The 20,553-nt window shown below is 32.6% G+C and overlaps 2 protein-coding genes across 2 annotated transcripts; both read right to left on the reverse strand.

Annotated features, from left to right (window-relative positions):
- Positions 1-15,638: 15,638 nt before the first annotated feature.
- Positions 15,639-16,742, reverse strand: LOC113749932 (receptor-like protein 9DC3). Its single transcript, XM_027293815.1, has 2 exons — positions 16,082-16,742; positions 15,639-15,850 (listed from the first exon to the last, which is right to left on the reverse strand). The coding sequence occupies exon 1, from the start codon at positions 16,696-16,698 to the stop codon at positions 16,111-16,113; it is 588 nt and encodes a 195-aa protein (XP_027149616.1). The 5' UTR covers positions 16,699-16,742; the 3' UTR covers positions 15,639-15,850; positions 16,082-16,110.
- On the reverse strand, positions 16,727-18,165 carry LOC113772493 (receptor-like protein 7). Its single transcript, XM_027317101.1, has 2 exons — positions 16,814-18,165; positions 16,727-16,739 (listed from the first exon to the last, which is right to left on the reverse strand). The coding sequence occupies exons 1-2, from the start codon at positions 18,163-18,165 to the stop codon at positions 16,727-16,729; spliced, it is 1,365 nt and encodes a 454-aa protein (XP_027172902.1).
- Positions 18,166-20,553: the final 2,388 nt, after the last annotated feature.

Raw genomic sequence — 20,553 nt, forward strand, 5'->3', positions numbered from 1 at the left:
ATTTTAAAAAAATTAGGGCAAATTAGATTTTACCCCCCGTGGTTTAGCCTTTTTTTTTTTACATAACTTCCCTATGGTTTTAAAAAATATACATAACCCCCTCATAGTCATGGTTTGGGTTAAAGTGCCAAAGTGACGGAAATGATCATTCGTAACGGTACTTCTAAAAATATCGAAATTACCCTTATAAATACATGACACACTAACCCTGTATGATTTTTATATTTTACCATATAACTCCCTTATGATTTAATACTTTACCATATAACCCCCTTATGGTTTTCAAAATATACACATAACCCCCCTTGATTAATAAATCATTTTCAACTTTACATAAGGGTATTTTTGACATTTTAGGTAACTCCGTTACAAATGATCATTTCCGTCATTTTGACACTTTAATCCAAATCATGAGAGGGTTATGTATAGCTTTTAAAATCATAGGAGAGTTATGTAAAAAAAATGCTAAACCACAGGAGGGTAAAGTGGAATTTGCCCAAAAAATTATGTAGATAAATGCTTCTAAATTATGTGAAAATAGTGTAATGCTTGAATTGGTTGTCACAAAAACTTTCATGGAACTGTGAAATATTTTCTTGTACACACACATGCATATATATATATATATATATATATATATATATATATACTAGGGGGAAAAGCGAGTTTAGTGCCTATAATTAAAGATGGTTAATAATTATTATTTGGCATTTTTCTAGTATAAGAATTGAAGTATGATAATTTTATTATGTGATATTAAATTAAAAAAATTATAAGTTACATATTGAGTTAAAAAATATAATATACAATAAAACATAATTATAAGATACGATCAACTACTTTGCATCTCCATCTAACCTAGTATAATAAAAGACCTATTTGTATCTGCTCATGCACTTTCGGGATATTAAAATTTGTTATTTAGTTTGAATTTGATCTTGCTATAAGGGCAATCCACCACATTATCTTGTCATATAAGTGAGATTTGAACAATTAGCATACTTGAAGAAATCATTGCTAGTAGAATTTCGGTTCTTGCAAGCCAAATTCTTGAATTTATATTGACTCTAAGGACATATATATATCATCACGAGTCCTTCACATTGAGCAAGCAATTAATTATAATTTATTGTATGATTTAGGACATATATATAGCAAAGCATCTCCTTCTCGATAGGGGTTACAATAACGAAATATCAGTTTTGTGTTAGTTGCAAAGATATACAACAACAAACATGCTAATTTAGAGGAATAATTACCTCAAAAAAGTACTAAAGCATCTCAATCCACTCAATTTAAGAAAAATAATTAAAAGTAATGAGGTACAAGCTTTAGATTTGTAGCCAAATAACTTTAAGTAGATAGTTAAACATATTAGCAAATCAGATGAAGTGAAAAATTGTCTAAATGGAATAGTCAATAAAGTAGCAAACGATTTGAAAATTATCCTAACTAATAGTTAAAACAACAAAAGAAGTAAAGTAATCTATAAATGGAAAAATTTATGATGATAAACTTATTTTAAACCATAAATAACAATTAACAAATGTGGTCTCTTCCTTATCAAGCTTGTCTAACATGAGCAATTGAATTAAAATATTAAAAAATTATTACACATACAACTTGCAATATTACAGATTTTTTACAACCAAAAAGTAAATTGGTTAAAGAAAACATATCTATTGAAAAAGGTGTTGCAAAATAGGAAAGAAGAGTAGCTAATGTAACAACATCCGAATTAACATCTGTGATAACGGCCAAGAAACCAAACTTCTCTACTAATTGACATTATTTGTGTCTTAACATCTATATATCATAACTTTGCAAATAACTGATGAGAAAGGCTTTAAGAAATTAAAAGACTTAGATGTTAATACAATTAAATGATTAGAAGGGCTTTTATGTAATTTCACTAAAACACAAGTTGAATTCCGTTATATCCAATGTTTAATCGATATCAAACAATGTCACATATCAAACTTACCCCTAGTTTTAAATGTTTAAAATTACATCCAAGTAATTACAACAAAACTAAATTAGTTATAATGACTCATATTCAATACTCTAATTGCACTTTAAACACTCTCACATTTTCAAAAAAGCCCCACCCTTGCGGTTGAAATTCAAGCCCTAAACTCATTCTTATATAGTTTAAGGATATATATAAATATATAAATATATATATGTAATACAAAGTAACAATTGTTTGAAATGTTCCTTAAATAGTCCTTTATTATGACATGAAGCATCCTACTTTTCCTTCGTAACAGTCTCCAGTTGAAGTGAATGTATACTACAATTTTTATCTGAATTACCTTAAAGTGATCACTCCTTTGAAGGACAACTTTGTGTTAACCATTTGTGTCTAGGAAAAAAAGGTTAGTCTGGAAAGGGTAGATCCCAGATCCAATATCATTTTCCTCCCAAAGCAATAAGCAAAGGCATTCCATGGAAGACCATGAGTTCAACCTCTATTCAGCATTGTTAAAATTCCTTCAAAACTTAAACAGAAGACCCAACTGACAAAAGTATGATTTTCTGAATTAGAATATATCAGGCAGCATTTATGAAAGGCCCACCTGACATTGAATTTAAATTCCCCCAAAAGTGGCAATGGACAAGTCGAGTATTGCTTTTTTTCTGGAAACAGAAATAAACACACGCACCCACCTAATGAGAACAAGCACAGGAGTTAACGGAGAACTCGGCCCGAAAGACTAGTCGAGTATTGCAAGTCCTTATAAAATTGCAGACCGAAAGTGGCAATGGACCCTGGACTAGAGATGATTGAACCCAAAATCTACAACAGCTAGAGTTTTCCAGTTCTTGGAATTTAACCAGCTGGCAACAGGGATTAAGGAATATCAGTATGTGAGAGTTATACAGAATCTAAATGGTTCGAGTGTCTAACAAAATCTGGCAATTCCTTCATCCCAGAAGAGGTTGGGGAAGAGTACCATTGTGACCTACGCTTGGGAAGTTTAAGGAATACAAGTTTTGTCAAATTGGAACACATATTATTTAATAAATTTCAAAGGAAGAAGGTTTTCACTGATACCTAATAGGTACAACTGGACCATTTATGCTCTAGCATTGCTGCTCATTGTAAAATTTTATTGAAATCAAGATTTTACCAAGAATAGGAGAACCTTGGAAAAAGCATAAAAGCTACAAACTGAAAATGAACCAAATTGAAGCCAATTTTATTGCTAATCTTTCCTTATTGCCACTTCATTCGGGAGGCCTGGAGTTAGAGGTCCAATTTTCTATTGATTAGCCATACATAAAAAAGGTAATCCTATGAATAAGTATCATTCACTAATCAATTTTATCATGGGGCAGAAGCCAAGAAAAAGATGGTTATATGAAAATGGTGATCATGCAAGCATAGAGGTAGAACAAAAGAAGAAAGGAAAAAAAAAGGGTAAGTTACATATAATTTTCTTGTGGTTTTATCTATTGCCACATGACCTCCTATCATTTCAAAATACCCACTTCATCTTCATCCTCCTATGGTATTATGTAAAGTGCAAACTTGACAGAAAATAACCTATGTAATGTTCTTAACTGAAATACCAATAGTATCCTTATTTAAATGCTAAATCAATCGAAGGCTTAACTACCCTATATAAAAGTATAAGAGATTATGTGAATAACTACAAAAATCATATGGGATAAAGTTGATATTTATACAAACTATAAGAGGGTTACATAGAGATTAAAATTTTATAGCACGTGCTTTTAGAGAGTGTTTGATATAAACATAGATAACTAATTGTATATTTCGACCATTTTTCACTTTACATAAAATCACAGGGGGAGTATGTGACTATTTTGAAACCTTAAGGGGGCTATCTGACATTATATAAAACTACAGGGGATTATAAGTAATTTACCCCAAAAAGAAGGCATATTGCTTGCAAATTTTGTAAGTTGCCACTTCTCAAGTTAACAATCTTGGTTTTCTATTTGAGAATATGAGACTTCCTATTGCTTATCCGAGCACTAATCCGAAGCAAGATCTCATAAGAACAGCTTTTCAAGTAATCCATCAAAGAACTCAGAATCATATTGTTGATGAAAAATCCCAATAGTGATGGTGGTGGTTTTGCCCATGTATCTCCACAATCTTTGGTCATCGGTAATCCACAGCCAAGTTCGCTCAACACAAATCATTTCCAAATGTATCAAAATGCATTCTTCGAGGAAAGGGTCCAAACTAGATGATTTTCTGAAAGGTTAAGAACTCAAGAAATGACAGATGCAGAAACTCCACAGAAAAGATTCCTTCAAGTTGATTGCAAGAAAGGTCTAGAGGTTCAAGCATATTCAGATTCCCTAATACCTGAGGAATACGACCGTTGAGGTTGTTTTGAGAGAGATCGAGTTATCAAAAAAAGGGTCCAGTACTCCATTTAAATGGTACTTTCATAATCCATTTATTCCAAAAAAAAAAACAATCGGTCTTAATTTGATTTTTTTAACAACTGAGACATTTTACAGGCTTCAATTTACAGGTCCCATGTCAATTGAATTCATGTTCAATTTTGACATCATCATCCTCTTTTCACTCTCTCCCGAGTCTCATATTTGTAAAGCTCTCCTTAATAACGTTTATTTGTATTTTTATAAGTAAATAGTAGTATGATTTTTATAGTTAAATCTATAGTATCTCCATCCTTGACAGATGTCTTGAACCACTAAGAGCGCTTACTTATCCAATGGCTATCTTATTATGATAATGTTACGAACAACTTTTTTGAAATTGTCAATACTTTATGATTCGATATTTTTTCAATATGCTCGAATCAACTTTATGATTCAATATTTTTTCCTTTTCTAGGTTTAAATAATTCTGCGATTTGAAACAATTTTTACTAGTTAATTGAAAAATTTACGCCTACCTAGAAGAAAGAAAATAGCCAAGATGGCAAAACTTTTAGGGTATGTTCCGCTTTGTACTCTCCAACTATATTTGCATTCTCACTTTGGCCTCAAAACTATTGTACTTCAGTCCCTCACTACAAGAGAAGTGACTATTTACTACCAAATTTTCAATTACAAGCCTATTTTCGTAACCTATAATGATGAATAGGCTACGAATTGAAGCAGGTTTCGTAGCCAATAGCATAGTTTTTTCGCGACAAAGCCTTCAAACTGTAGCAATTTTCGTCACAAAATACTTCCTTCACACAGTACTTAATTTGTGAATAGTTTGGATTGCAATTTTCTAGAATTTTTGTAAAAAAAATGTACTGTAGCAATTTGAGATATGTGAGGTAAAAACGTAATGTGTTCACGGTAAACGTACCCTTTTTTTTTGTTGGAAAATTGCTTTCCAAACAACCATTTTTTTCTACTTTGCCCAACGAGATAGAAATCTTGGCCATTTTTCTTGGGCAATGGCTATGAAGATTTAATCTTTTATCTATGAAATAATTTTGTAGCCAATGCAAATACTCATTTGGCTACAAATCATTTTTGTGGCCAATGCAATTAATCTTTTACCTACGAAGTTTGTCCTAGCCGTTGCTAATAGTCATTTGGCCATGAAGAAATTATGTAGCCAATGCAGTTAGCCTTGGCGATGAAATACTTCTTTCCGTGGCCTATTACAATTTGCGATGAGGATTCACCTACGAAATTGGCGACAATATTTTATTGTCAAAAATGGTTTTTGGCTATGAATTTATGAGTTTTTGCCACTACTTTTTTCCTAGTTAAATGTCAATTTTCTTGTAGTAAAATTTGTCCTAGTTATATAATATATGTCTAATTTATTCCTAAATTATAAAATTTGTCCTCTTTATGGACTAAAGTAAAGAACATTTCATATTTTAGAGAATAAAATGGGACAGAATTTACTTAAATGGAACATATTTTATACCATACAAAAATGTTCCATTTTGAAATTTAGAGATTAAAGTGAAATTTTTTTTTTTATTTGGTAGAGGAGGGTTTTAGGTTCATTGCATGGAAACAAGTCGAGGCATGGTAACGCCCATCACATCATAAGCTAACAATCCTCGCAGCTGCTCTGGTGGCGCTGATGAGATATTGAGCTTCTCAAGCTTTTCTTAGCTACACATTCTGCACTTTTGAAGTGAAAATTTGGATATATTTGAAAAGCGCAAAGTGAATTTAATGCAAACTTCTAAGACCAAGTGACTCTCTATCAAGAGATCGAATTGAACAATCCAATTAAACTACCTGTTAAAATAAGACAGACAGTTCATTACTTGCTCGACTAAAATAACTAATAAAAACTAGCTTGTTCTAATTTTCTAACAAACTTTAATTTACAGAGCTTAACAGAAGTTTCTACAATGATAATGAAAATGTAAACATGAAATTAAAAAAAAAAAAACTGAAGCTGGAAATCCATTGCAGTGAATTTTTTTTTTTTCTTTCTGAGGACTGAATTGAGTTACCTTCCTAATTAAGATGTATTACTTAAGTATCAGCAAAAGAAAATTATGGTAATTATTTTGATCATTTGATGTATAGTCTTGTTAGATTAATATCGATATTGATTTTTGAAGTCATCTATACAGCAAGAAACATGTTACATGCAATACAAATCCTTTTAAAACTAGTATGCATATAAAATGCTCTAGATGGCAAGTATTCCAATTCGTTGTGAAATTTTTTTAAAAAAAAAGAAAGAAATTTTTTTACTGTGTTCTTTAAAATTATCCTACTAAGTACTAATGGTCAAGTTGCTAAGAGCCAATCAATCTATCATCTAATCTATGATTGATTTCTTTCTAGTCTCAGCTCGTAATCTTGCTGATGTTTTTTAACAGCAGTATTGCACTTTCATTGAAAAAAAAAAGAAGAAAAGAATGCATATGTTGTTGGATATGTGATAGTAGCTTAACCAACTGTTTATTTATTTATTTTGGGGTCAAAAATTACTATTCCTTCAAATATTTAAGGCTGAAAATAACATCTCAGAAATGGAGGAAACCTAATCACAGAATATAATTCAAGTGAACAAAATTAGGTAAATATTTTATAGCACTTCATTCTTGGTCATCAACTAAGGAACCCCTTAGGCACAAGGTTTCAAACTTACAAAAATAAAATACTAGCTCAAGATTTGAAATTGTTGATGGAAAAATGCCAGTAAATGGTGAAAGGCAAGTCTCTTTTAGAATCTGGTTGATTCAAGGACTTTGCATAACCAATCTAATCAGAATGGTCATCTAAGTAATTGTGTAAGAGAGATCCAAGTTCCTAAGGAAACTAGAGTTGCTCCAAGTAAACGTTGATCAAGTATCAAGGAGTTCCACGTTGCTTTCAACTATGGGTTTTCTAAATTTAGGTAAGGAAAGAATATAACTTGGAAACTTACCAATGAAATCAGTAATTTGAAGATCAAGGTTAAGTAAAGAAGTCAAGAAATTGAAATTCTTGGATGACAATTATGTATAGTCTAGTTGGTAAGATGTTTCACTTATAATTGAAAGATCACAATTCAACTTATTAAGGGTTGTAAGTAAAGAACCACGGATGAAGTAATAAAAGAACTCTTGAATTTTATTATGATAAATCAGAAAAAAAAAACCTCTGACATGATTTGACCAACAGGTTGAGAAATGTCAAGCTTGTTAACTCAGAAACATCATGAAAATTGATGTTTCCTGCAAGATGATTGTTACCAAAATTGAGTTTCTCTAGATGAGAATTTACTGAATACAACTAAATTCATTGCATGCAAAAATTATGTAATTTCAAGACATAATTTGGGGTGATGAAAAAATTTCAAAGAAAGCCACATTTATGATTATTGAACATTCACAAAAGCTGACATACAGTTTCTTCTCTACTAATTTTTGTTTTCTTATAAATTCCTAATTTCAAAATATGTTGAAATAATTAAAGCATGACTAAACTTGTCATTTCAAACTTCTTAGTGCCAATTTGCAGTTTGTTCTTGGTTGTTTAATTACAAATAAAGCTCTTTTGGTTTATGAGTTCAGTCAATTTTTCAAGACAAAAACTTGAAAGAAGGAGAGTCTGATGTTGGTCAAAGTTGATGGGGAAAAAGTATCAAAAAGATAAAATTAGGGGAGAAACTGATAGTAGAACTAAATATTAGAGGGTAAAGTGATAATTACCCTAAATACTTGATATTAGGCTATTAGTCAGCCTAAACCGAAACATATAAATTATAAACCGCGGTCTAATTTTCAGCTAATTAATTATTAATAATTTTGCTTCGGAAAATGAAAAAGAAACTCATCACATAAGCTTTTAATACTTGCTCCCAAATATTTATTCCCTCCAATTTCCCCCTTCTTCCTCACTCTCTCCTCTCTCAAATTCTGCCATTTTTTTGACTTATCTCCAGCAAAAAAAATGGCACCTCCTTATTTTAGTCTTCATTTTCTCAAATTCCTTCCAACTTCTTTTTCTTCTTCTTCTTCAAATTCCTCCACTTCCCAAAAAAAAAAAGAAAATAATAACAAAAATTTGCACTCTGTCTCACAGCAGAGTTAGGGTTCTACTTCGAAGTCAGTAAAGGTAATAGTTCTTCCTTTCATTTTTTCCTTCTTTTTTTGTTAATTTTTTTTTAGTCTTTCAAGCTATATATCAAAGTTCTACTGTCTTAATTTCATCTTGGCTGAATATTTCTGCAGAAGAAATTTCTAGTTGTGGACTCTTGTGAGAAAGAGCCATCAGCATGTATATAAAGCAGGTAATTAAGTTCTTTTGAACTTTTTTGGGCGGTTTGTTAGTTTGATATGGGAAATGGATATGGTTAATTAGTGAATTGGTGAATTAATTGGACTAATTTTGTCGTTTTTAGGTTGTAATCGAAGGGTTTAAGAGTTACCGTGAGCAAATTGCTACCGAGCCCTTCAGTCTAAAAGTTAACTGCGTTGGTAGTTTATTTTGTTATAACATTCATCCAAGCAGATATTGGGCCGGTCTTCATTGAAAAAATGGGTGAAAACGTAGTTTTTCAACTCCAATAAAGCATATTCCTACTCTGTTTAGGATATATTTTCAAAAAACTATAAATAGGGGTTCTTTGAGTCACTTTTAAGGGTGGAAAACATTAGTCTAGTCTAATTTTACATCTTTTTATAGTTTATTCTTGAGAGATCAAGACCAAACGGAGGCAAATCAAGGAGCGTGTAAGGAGAAGATTGGAGCAAGCAACTACAAAGTTTTCTTACTCTTTTCTTATCTTTCTAGCAACTCTTTGAATTCATGGTTTTAATTTCCAAATCATGTTGAACTAAATGGTTTCTACGGTTAGGGATTTTATGAAGGAATTTGATTAATTTTTTAGTTTAATTTCTTGTTTTTTGTTATGATTTATCATCTATCTTGATTTTAATTATGTGTTTATGCTTGGCCACCATAGACATGCTCTTAAAAATTGTATTGAACTAACAAGGGATACAACTGTGCACTAGATAGATAAATATTTTAGATTAATCACGAGAGTAGGTTAGGATTTGTATGATACACTTATATCACCGAAGTTTTTAAAGAGTTTAATTAAATACTTGCAATCTTGAAAGAGACGTAGGATTTAATTAGACACATTTTAGATGTATCGAGAGATAATCTAAAATATAATTGTACGATGCATTCATGGTTCGTTAAAAAATTAACTAGATAATTAACTCAAATTTTGAATTAAAACTTAAAACCCTAGACTCGTGTCATTTGTTTTCTCACTATTACTCTATTTGATTGATTATTCTTTTATTGCTTATTTTGAAAGTACAAATTTTTGAATTTAAATTTTGTTATTTTATTGAAATAATTAAAATAGAAAATTAACTCGTCCTTGTGGATTCGACCCTAAAATATACCAGGTAAATTATTACTACGATCGATCCTGTGTGCTTGCAGGAATTCGTCGATGACCAAGTTCCTTCAAGACTTCCATGACACAATTGATGAAGACTTTCTACGAATATTCTTGTTGCTCTTGTCCATATCAGGACCATAATAAAGTAGCAATTGAGAAACGCAACTTAAAAGCTGAAAAGATTTATATGTTATGCATAGTGCCAAACCATTCTTTCATTTGTCTCCTAATTTCTGGAGACCTTTTCAAAGAACTACGGACATAAAAGCTTCTGAAATTGTACAAGAGCAGTGTGATGCTTAAATTGATTTTCACAGAAATTTTCATGGATCTATGAAATTTCTTAATCCAAAAATATACACGTAATTAATACAACATAGCAATTGTTTGAAATATTCTTAAATGGTACTCTAATTTTATATGCAAAATGTTAGATAGTTGCTAAAAAAGTTTGTAGCTAAGGATTTATTGGCATGATTGAGCAATAAAGGGGTTCATAAGAGGAAAAAATGAAGCAAACTAGATATTAAAATTTAGTATTGCGTATAACTCATGAAGTAGTAAAATATCTAGTACAAAATCAATTAGATAACAAACATATAGTAGATTAAGCATAATTTTCATTGATGGCAAAGGATCCTACCTTTTTCACAACAATCTCTAATCCAAGTGAATGTAATTCATTGGTACAAAGTAAAATTTTGGTTCAAAAGACCTTAAAGACGACATATCCTCTTTGGGCCGAAAAGACTTAAGTTCTTTCTTTCACCTTTTATAATAAGTTAGTGTAGAAAATGATAGATCCTATTACATTTTTGTATACATGCAATTCCGTGCAAGACCTGTCAGTCCAACTTCTAATCGACATTGTTAAATTTTTTGCAAGATTTGGCACATTGGCGAGTCTAAATTGGAATGCTTTGCATACAAAAAATTTGTGATATTCTCTATGATAAAGTAGTGTGTTGAAGAATTATTGGGAAATATAACCTCTAAAAATTAGGCCCGCAAGATGATCTGTGACAGAATTCTAAGCATCAAAGTGATGTAATTACAATATTACATTCAAATTGATATTGGCCTGGCCTGATTACTGCTTTTAAGCTATTGAGAAGTAAAAGTGGAGTTAAGTCATAGGAAAAAAAAAAGTGGTTCAAATCAATTTATCCTTACTTTTCTGAATTGTGAAAAAATCACAATGACTTGAATCCTTCCACAGAGTCGTTGGGCCATCGTTCTTCCTAGACTTCCTTGATATAATTCACGAAGTCTTTCTAGGAACATTCTTGCTTCTCTTGTCCATTTTAGAGCAATTGATTTACTACATATTCATATAGTAGCCAAGCCGTTCTTTCTTTTGTCTCCTGATTTCAGGGAAACTCTTCAAAGAATTATGTAGATAAATGCTTCGAAATTATATAAAAATAGTGTAATGCTTGAATTGAGTGTCATAAACACATTCAAGGAACAGTGAAAATATTTTCTTGTATAGAAATATATGTATGCAATTAATACAAAGTAGCAATTGTTCGAAATGTTCCTTGAGTGGCCCTTTATTATGACTTGTCAATGTATTAGAAAAAACTATTAAAAGTTTTGTAAATAAAGTGTTATTGGCATAATTGAGCAATAAAAGGGTTCACAAGAGAAAAAGGATAAGTAATATCAACATCCAAATTAATTATTGTAAGTTGACCTTGTGCCTAACTCATGACATAGTAAGATAGCAAATCAAAGGCTCTGATGTTAATGTAAGCACAAATTTTGTTGCCTAAAATAAAAGACAAGAAAACTTGCACAAATATCAAATTGATTAAATTAAACAATAAGCGGGTTACAATCTCTGAAAATTCTTGAATCAAAGAAATTAATCCCCTAATTCTTTTCTTCGAATAGCTTCAATTGAAGGGCCAACAAAACTTATTCTCCAATCGAAAGGGTGTTTTCTACAATTTCGACATAGAAAACGATTGATTTGATGATGATGTCAAACATTTGGAATTTCAAGTCTTCAACACCGATAGCAGGAGGATTTGTTTGACTTGATTTGGACTTGGATTTGAGGAAGAAAACTCTTGAGAAAATTTGACAGAGTTTCTCTGAAAGTTAGGGATTTTTTTCTCGTGTCTTTGCCTCGAGAGAAGACCTTTATTTATAGCCAAAATATGTAGGCTAAATCTTCAAGAAAACCCTCCGGAACCTTCCTGCATTTTGGGTAACTTGTCATTTAAGAAACCCATTTAGGTTGGGCTTAAACGGTAGGCCAACCCAAATAGTTCACTGTGAATCAATTCAATTAATTCACTTCAATTTAAATGAACATTATAAATTTGATTTGATGGCCCGTATAATATTGGCCCAATTTGCCAGTCCGAAACATAACGAACTTCTATAATTTAATTTTAATTTAATCACGATCGATTTAATTTAAATAAATCTTGACTAAATAAATTTCCTTTGTCTACAGTTAAAATTGAAAATGAAGCATCTTACTTTTCCTTCCTAACAATCTCCAATAGAAGTGAATGTATGCTACAATTTCCACCGGAATTACTTTAAAGTGATGATTTCCTTTGAAAACAACTTTGTGTTAATTTTTTTTTTTCATCTTTTCCAATTAGTTAGTCTAGAGGAAAAAGGTTAGTCTAGAAAGGATAGCTCCCAGATCCAGCATCATTTTCCTCTAAATGCAATAACCAAATTGATTTCATGGAACACCTATGGCTCCAACTTCAGCTCAATATTGTTAAAATTCTTGCAAGGCTTAACAGAAGGACCAACTAACAATTGTGTGATCGTCTGAATTAGAATCTGGTTGACATCATTTATGAAAGGCCCAAGTCCTAAGGCCCGCCCAACTGGCATCTCTAATATTTCTTCACACAAGAAAAAAAAAAAAAAAAAACCATTTTCCCTAGAAAATGGTTTCTACATCCGCATAATATTGATTATGCAGAGAATGGAAATGTATTTTCTTTAGACTTTAATGGCAATGAAGGTAAAATTTTGCGGTTACTATATGAATAATGACCAATAAAAAATAACAATTAGATTTCTTTATAACTATATCTAGTCGATTTGAGTCTTTGGAGATAATGTTGCTTGCTTCGGAGAGTTATCATTCAGATCAAATATATTAAGCGTAAAAGATGAAGGACATATCAAACACACTTCAATTGTCTTGAAGACTATATACATAACAAGCTGACAAGATATTTTTTAAAATATTATGATGTATTTACCCTTTATCATGTACTCTTTGAAATTTTTTTAATAAATAGCTCAGAGTTTAGGTCTAACCCCCTATCACTTCTCAGCTATTTTTAAACTAAAGAAAAAAAAAGCAGACAAGATACATAATCATTTGCACAGATTATGGGTAAGCAAAAGATTAAAAAAAATGTAGAATGAGGGAGAAAACATAAACCATAGAAGATGATCGAATAATGGAAAATAAATAAATCATGAAATGACCAGAATTTACAAACCTAAAATCATTCAGAAGATAAACCAGTCCATAACCTACAACGGAATAAAACCCGAGAAAGCTTAAAGCTCGAAATGGTGTCAACTTTGATAGATATTAATATATTAATATATTACTCCTTTGATTATCTCGCGTTTGGATTGCTATTTTTTTTGAATTTTTTGTAAAAAAATTACTGTAGTGATTTGATGTATGTGAAGTAAAAATGTGATTGAAAAATATAGTCATACAAAACGTACCAATTTTTTAGGGGAAAACAGCAATCCAAACTTGGTGGATCAATAAAGAAAACATGTACGTGTGTGTGTGTGTGACGCTAGGGGGGAACTGATTATTCAACGTATAGAGAGAGATTGAATAGATATAGACTGAAAATATATATATACAATCTGATAGACATTTGTGACTTCCTAAGATCAAATGCTTCTTTGTAAAACTGTGAACTCTTATCTAATTAGGCATTTTGTAAAACATTCTTCCTTTCTTTTCTTTTCTTTTCTGTGATTAAAAAGGCTGTAAGGATTTTTTCCCCCCTTTTTGGGTCAGAGGGAAGCTAAAGGCAGCAAGAGTTTGTGCAAAATGGAATAGTCATCTAAGGTCTGGCCGCAAGGGCTACAGATAGTGAACAATTTCTTGAATTTCATCAATTTCTTGAAAATAAATCATTGCAAGAATCTCATTACAAAATACAAAGTAGTTGAGATCAAGATTCTACTTACAAGGTGAACTTAATTTTAATGGTTAAATGGGGAAAGCGAACAATAAATTGTCCCAAATATGACCATTCTAAAGTTTACAATTTTTTTCCTTACTTTTCATACCACTCATATGCACAACTTTTCCGGGTGGGGCAAGAGAAAGGGAACTTTCATCAGAAACTTTTGCCGCTGCACATTGCTTACGGTATCTGAAAAGCCAAACACTACGTCATTAATGAAGAATTTCTTCTTTTTTTTTCAGAGATGAACTTTATGTGGTCTAATAACGGTATTCAATTGTCATTAGTACTTCATATTTGTTAAGGAACTTGGTTTTGGCTTACTTTGTCATTCTCATCTGTATGAGAGCTTGAAATATGTATTGCTTTACAAATATTATACTCTAGAAATAGAACAAATCCATTCAAAATCATACAACACATGGGTTAAGGCGGATAATGAAAAAAGAAAAAGGATGGGCAACATTTTAAGACGCAAATAATGAAAAAAGAAATGATATACAACTATTGATGACTAATTAAACTTAATAATGTATCTTCATGGCAATTAAAAATTTAAAATATCAAATAACTTAACCGACATTAAGCTTGTAATAAAATTGTTGATGTAAAAATTGAGTAAACCAAGTTTATGAAGCCTCGTGCCATAGATGCACAACTTTCAGGGCAAAAATTCTCACATCACAGTTAAAATCACGTAAGTATTAGTACTCAACAATGTAGGTGTGATTGTGTGAATGATGGATGCCTGACTTCAAGGGGAAAAAAAAAAGGTTGAATGGAAGGATGAGTAACAACCGCGTGCCCCCCATCACCAAGCGCCTTGTAATTTACAAACATTTCTCAGAACTTATTTCCACGTTTGTGTGTGTGTATATATATAGATGTTCGTGGAGTTACAATTTTTTGGTTTCATTTTTTAAACATGAAATTTTATAATGTAATTTTTATTGTTCTTCACATCTGAATTATTCTTTTTTTAGATTTTTTTTATATTTATATATATTTGATGATGTAATTTTTGTCATTGATGTATATTTTAATGAAATTATGATATTTTTCTAATATATATATATATGTAAATATATACACGCACGCGCGCGCATAAAATATGCTTTATAGTAAGCAAAACATTCGCTATCTAACTTCGGAGAACCGTACTTTAAACGCTCCGTTTGGCAAGAAATTGATGTGTGAAAGATAACAGGCAGGGAATAGGACGATTGCATGTTAAAACTCTGAGAACAAAGTATTGCGGGGTGGAACTAAAAAAAGAAAGTGATGCCTCTGTATATGCTGTAGGAATTTGTCTTCACCAATGCAAAGCAAGTCGGTTGGTTCTTCGGAATATTTATGTAGTTGAGCTACAGGTGTAGGTTACCGCTTTTAGCAATAATTAATTCGCTATGCTTCTTGGACAAACTTTTTGCCAAAGCATTTTTCACATGTGGGAATTATTGTACAATGAATTAGTTAAAACACCAGTATTCAATCAAAAATGAATTAGTCTTTCGATGGACCATCTCATAATTTGCACAAGCCATACTGAACTACTTACCCAATTAATAGAGTAATTATCCATTGAAACGTCTTCTTGCTTACAATTATAAACGTACAGATTAAGCCGCAAGGAACCACAAGGCTCTGAGACTTGAAAACCATGAGAAATGAACCAGCCTAAAATACACAGCCTGAGACTTGAAAACAAGGCTCTGAGACTTGTATTTTAGGAACCAGCCTAAAATAGACCTGGGCACGTACGACTGGAAATGAACCAAATCTTTTCCTTATTTCCACTTCATTGATAGACCTGGGCATTACAAGTCGAGCTTTAATCCAACGAAAAACTTATCATCCAACGAAGTTCAGTAATCAGTTAATCTAACAGAATCACAATAGTTTAAAAGCTTTTTTTTTTTTTTTTTTTTGTCCAAACGACAAGATTTAAAAGCTATTATGATTAAGAAAAAAATAAATTATGCAAAGTAATAACATTAATTATTTCATAATAATAGGGGTAGAACAAGAATGCTTTGCTTACCAGTTATGTAAATTATTGCATTGCCCTTCTTAAGTGCGTATGTGGATCCATTTCCTCGGTCGCCTTCGCGGTTTGAACGACTCTTCGACAATCAGTACAAACCATCTTGGTTTTCCTGTCAAGAAAATGAGACCTCCCATAACTAATCCGAGCACTAATCCACAGCCATATCCCAGCAGAACAGCTTTCCAAGTGAACCCATCAAAGAATTCAGAATCATCATATTGTTGTTCAGCTTCCCATGGCGTGGCTGGTGGTGGTGCCTCTGTATCTCCACAATCTTTGGCCAGCCGAAAACCACACAAGTCCAAATTCCCTCTGTATGAATCATCTCCAAATGTATCAAACTGCCTTCCTCGTGGAATGGGTCCAACTAGACGATTTTCCGAAAGGTTTAAGAAATCAAGAAAACCCAGATTCACTAGCTCCATAGGAATGGTTCCTTCAAGTCGGTTCCACGAGAGGTCCAGAGATTCAAGCATACTCAAATTCCCTAATGCCTTAGGAATTAGGCCACTGAAGTTGTTATGAGAGAGATTGAGTGTTTGAAGAGAATGAAGGGATCCGATAATCTCGGGAATTTGTCCTTTGAATCTGTTGCTTGAGAAGTCAATCATTGTTCGAGTTAGTATGACCCTTTCAAGACTAATGTCCACCCCTTTGATAACCAAACTCACAGAATGGGCGTAATAAGGTCTTGCTTCAGCCAAAAATGTGTCCCCTGTCATATACTGGTCAAATTCATTTCGTTGATGCTCTGAACTTTTCATAGCTGTGAAGTTGTTGAGGATTTCCGTAGGTAGAGCACCAGTGAGCTCGTTGTGGGATGCGTCAATAATTCTCAACAGAGGAAATGGACTTTTCGTCTGACAATTGCCAATTGCTCCGTGAAATCGATTAGATGTCAATATTAGGACCTTCAGATAAGAAAGAGTTTCCAACCAAACTGGAAATTTATCATCTATCTCGTTGTTCCCTAAATCAAGGAGTTCCAGACGCTCACAATGAGCTAAAGATCGTGGCAATGGCCCTTGCAATTGATTGTCATTCAGCATAAGGAACTGCAGAGAGTTGCCTTTTGAAAATGTTGTGGGAATGGTGCCAAAAAGCCTGTTATTTCCCAAATCCATAATTTCTAGAGACCGGCTGGAGTTACCCAAGCATTGAGGAATTGGGCCAGACAAATTGTTATTTGACAAATCAAGAATCCAAAGATAACTTGGGTCACAGATAGAAGGAGGCATTGGGCCCTGAAGTGAGTTGGAACTCACATCTAGATTCTGCAGATTTGGAGTAACAGGTAGTTGGTCTATGGTACTAATCAAAAAGTTATGTGAAAGGTTCAAGTAGAACAACTTACCAAAAGTCTTAGACATGAACCAGCTTGGGATTTCGCCATGAATCATGTTATTTGAGAGGTCTAGAAAACCTAAACTCTCTGAATTTCTAAGAAACTCTGGAAACTCCTTTATCTGGCAAGAAGACAATCCCAAGTGCACGAAATTTGAATAGGAAATGCTCACATTGTTTGTAGTGTTCCATGGTACTTCACTGTTAAAAGCGTTGTTTTGAAGCTTATTGGAGTCCACATACAAGTCTTGCCTTACCCCCGTAAAAAGGTTAAATGAAAAGTCAAGGTGAGATAGGGTTGGAATGGTAAAAATTGATGGAGGAATTGAATCGCTTAGTTGATTACTGGAGAGATCTAAATGTTCAAGATGCTTAAGGTTGAGAAGTGAGATCGGAATGTTTTCGGACAATAAATTGCGACCAAGTGACAAACTACTTATCTTTTGTGAAATGGAAAATTTATCTGGAATTTTACCTCGAAGATGGTTACCATCCAGAAACAATTCAGTAAGCTGTGTAAGGTTACCAATTGATTCAGGAATGACACCAGAAATTTGACAAAATAATAGATCCAAAGAATTTAATGACCCTATGCACCCAATTAAATCTGGCAGTGCAGCGGAGAAACTTGTAAGCGACAGGTCCAACTGACTCAGAGAATTTGAAATGCTGCAGTTCAACTTCGGTAAACTAACAGTAAGATTCTCGTTGCCACCTAATAGGAGAACTCGCATATTCGGTAAATGAAAAACATTACTCGGTAGGTTACCTCTTATTCCAGTAAACGAGAGATCTAGATAAGTCAATGATGAAGAAAAATTTACCCTCAAATTGGATGAGATGTTCACATACGAAAGCGACAGCTCTCTTAAACGGGTTAAGTTTTGAAGCATCCCTTCAAAATTGCCAGGTTCATATCTTGGATAATCATTGTAAGAGAGATCAAGTGAAATTAGATTGGACATGTGTGATATTTCTGAAGCAACTTCACCTTGAAAATTTGAACGTGAGAGATTGAGGTGGGTCAAACTTTTTAGCGAGCCAAATCGGTGTGAAATTTGCGAACCGGTGAAATTGTTAGAAGCAAGGTTGAGGCGGCGGAGATGGGAGAGATGGAAAAGGGTGGAGTTTGGATGGATGACTCGTGAAGCTGGCCGCAACTCAGATCCAGCCAAATCACACGACCGGTGAGGTTGTGGCATGTGACGCCGTCCCAATTGCAACAATCCGTATCTGCTTTCCAATGTGTTGTCTTTGGATATGGATGCAGACCCTCAAAATCACAATATTGAGAAGCATAAGTTGATACGCTAAACATTTCTTTGAATTGAAGCAGTGCAACAGCATCATCATGACGGCACAAATGATCTCCCAAGAAAGTGAAACTGATCACTTCTTCAGGTTGCAATAGAAAGGAGAAAAGGAAAGCACTGAAAAATGTTATTTGTCTCTTCATTCTTGCTTGATAAATTTATGATCAGCATAACGGTTTATATAAAGGCGCTGGAAGTATGTGAAAAAAAAAACTTGACTTTTAATGTTAATTCTAATAGTTATTACGTACGTATGAGAGCAGAAAGTTGAAAGTCGCATGTGGAATTAATCATTAGCCAACACTGTAATTTTAATGGACTGTTCTTGAGAAAATAATTTTAATGGTCAGAACTCATAAAACTAGTTAACTTTTGTCATTCAAAATAAAAAATTTAAATTTTTTTTAGAAATTATCAAGATAACTGTTTCTGAAGCTTGAATTGATTTAATTTTCTTAGCAACTTTCACGAAATTATGAAAAATTTTTCCATTATTTGGAAACAAACTTTTTCGAAGGATACTAGGCAGAAGTTGTTTCAGATATTTCCATCACGGTCCTTTATTAAGTGAAATGTAACTATAATACTTTAAAGTAAAAGATTAAATTGTTATAAACGCTTGTAAATAAAAAAAAACTTAGCGGCATGATTGAGTAATAAATGGGGTTCGTAAAAGAAAAGGTTAAGTGATATATATAGAAAAAAAAATGTTTAAATGAGTTATTGTAAAACATTAGATTGTGCATAAACAATAATAGTAGTAACAAGGACCATAAAATTCTTTTTCATACCAGTTTAAAGATAATTGGAAAAATCCTACTTCTCTTTCCCACCAATCTCTAATTGAAATCAATGTCTTCATTGAAACTAAACTAAATTTGTTCCAAACGTCTTAACTACAATACTGGGATTTTGTAACTGGCGATTTTTAGCAATTCATTTGAAGACACAGATTGTCACTAATTATCCGCTAGCTATGGTCTCTGGGCTGGTAACTCTATAGTTGAAATTCATAAAAAGAAGTCTTTCTATAGAAACTTTCCGGGTTAAATTTAGATACCATCATACAGTTTAGAGAGAGAAAGAGAGACAGAGAGAGAGAGTTGTAAGTGTTAGATATAATGCTCATAAGTATCTTATTTTTGCAATTTAGGAGAGTTCTAAACCTTACTAGCTGCTTTAAGGCAAAAAAAAAAAGCTTTATAAAATTATTTTAGAAAACTATAAGAAATTTTTTAGAAAGATGCATTTTCTTATCCGGTAAAATTGTTCATCCTAGTTCCTTATGTGGTAGTTTTGATTAAGCCTGTCAACGGGTCGGGTCCGGGCCGGTATTCATTATTCTGGACCTGGACCCGGCATACTATATTGGACCCAAATTCGACCCGTTTACCCGACGGGTCTTATCCGGGTCTACCCGAAAAAAAATCCATCAAACTTTAAAATTTCTAATAAAAATGAGAAAAAAATATATTTGTAAACTAATTTCTAACTAATACCAAAAAAATCAAATAAGAAAAGAAAACAAATTGACTTTACTCAAATACATTACCCTAATCAAATTATATTGATAAATATATATTTTTTAAATTATTAATCTATTTATATCCGAATCCGGGTCTAATATGGGTCGGAATACTATATTCCGTATCCGACCCGTTTTTTTTTTTTTTTGACAAAATGGATTCGGGTCTGGGTCCGGTAACGAAATTAAATCCCTACCCATACCCGCAATAATTTGACGGATCCGGTCCAGGTCCGGGTCTAGACCCGGATCGTTGACAGCCCTAGTTTTGATCAAAGGCCGTT

The sequence above is a fragment of the Coffea eugenioides genome, chromosome 1 (assembly GCF_003713205.1).
Source record: "Coffea eugenioides isolate CCC68of chromosome 1, Ceug_1.0, whole genome shotgun sequence".
Classification (NCBI taxonomy): Eukaryota; Viridiplantae; Streptophyta; class Magnoliopsida; order Gentianales; family Rubiaceae; genus Coffea; species Coffea eugenioides.

Excerpts from the sequence above, each read along its gene's own strand:
- LOC113749932 (XM_027293815.1), bottom strand. The coding sequence starts at position 16,698 with ATGATTGACTTCTCAAGCAACAGATTCAAAGGACAAATTCCCGAGATT.
- LOC113772493 (XM_027317101.1), bottom strand. The coding sequence starts at position 18,165 with ATGCGAGTTCTCCTATTAGGTGGCAACGAGAATCTTACTGTTAGTTTA.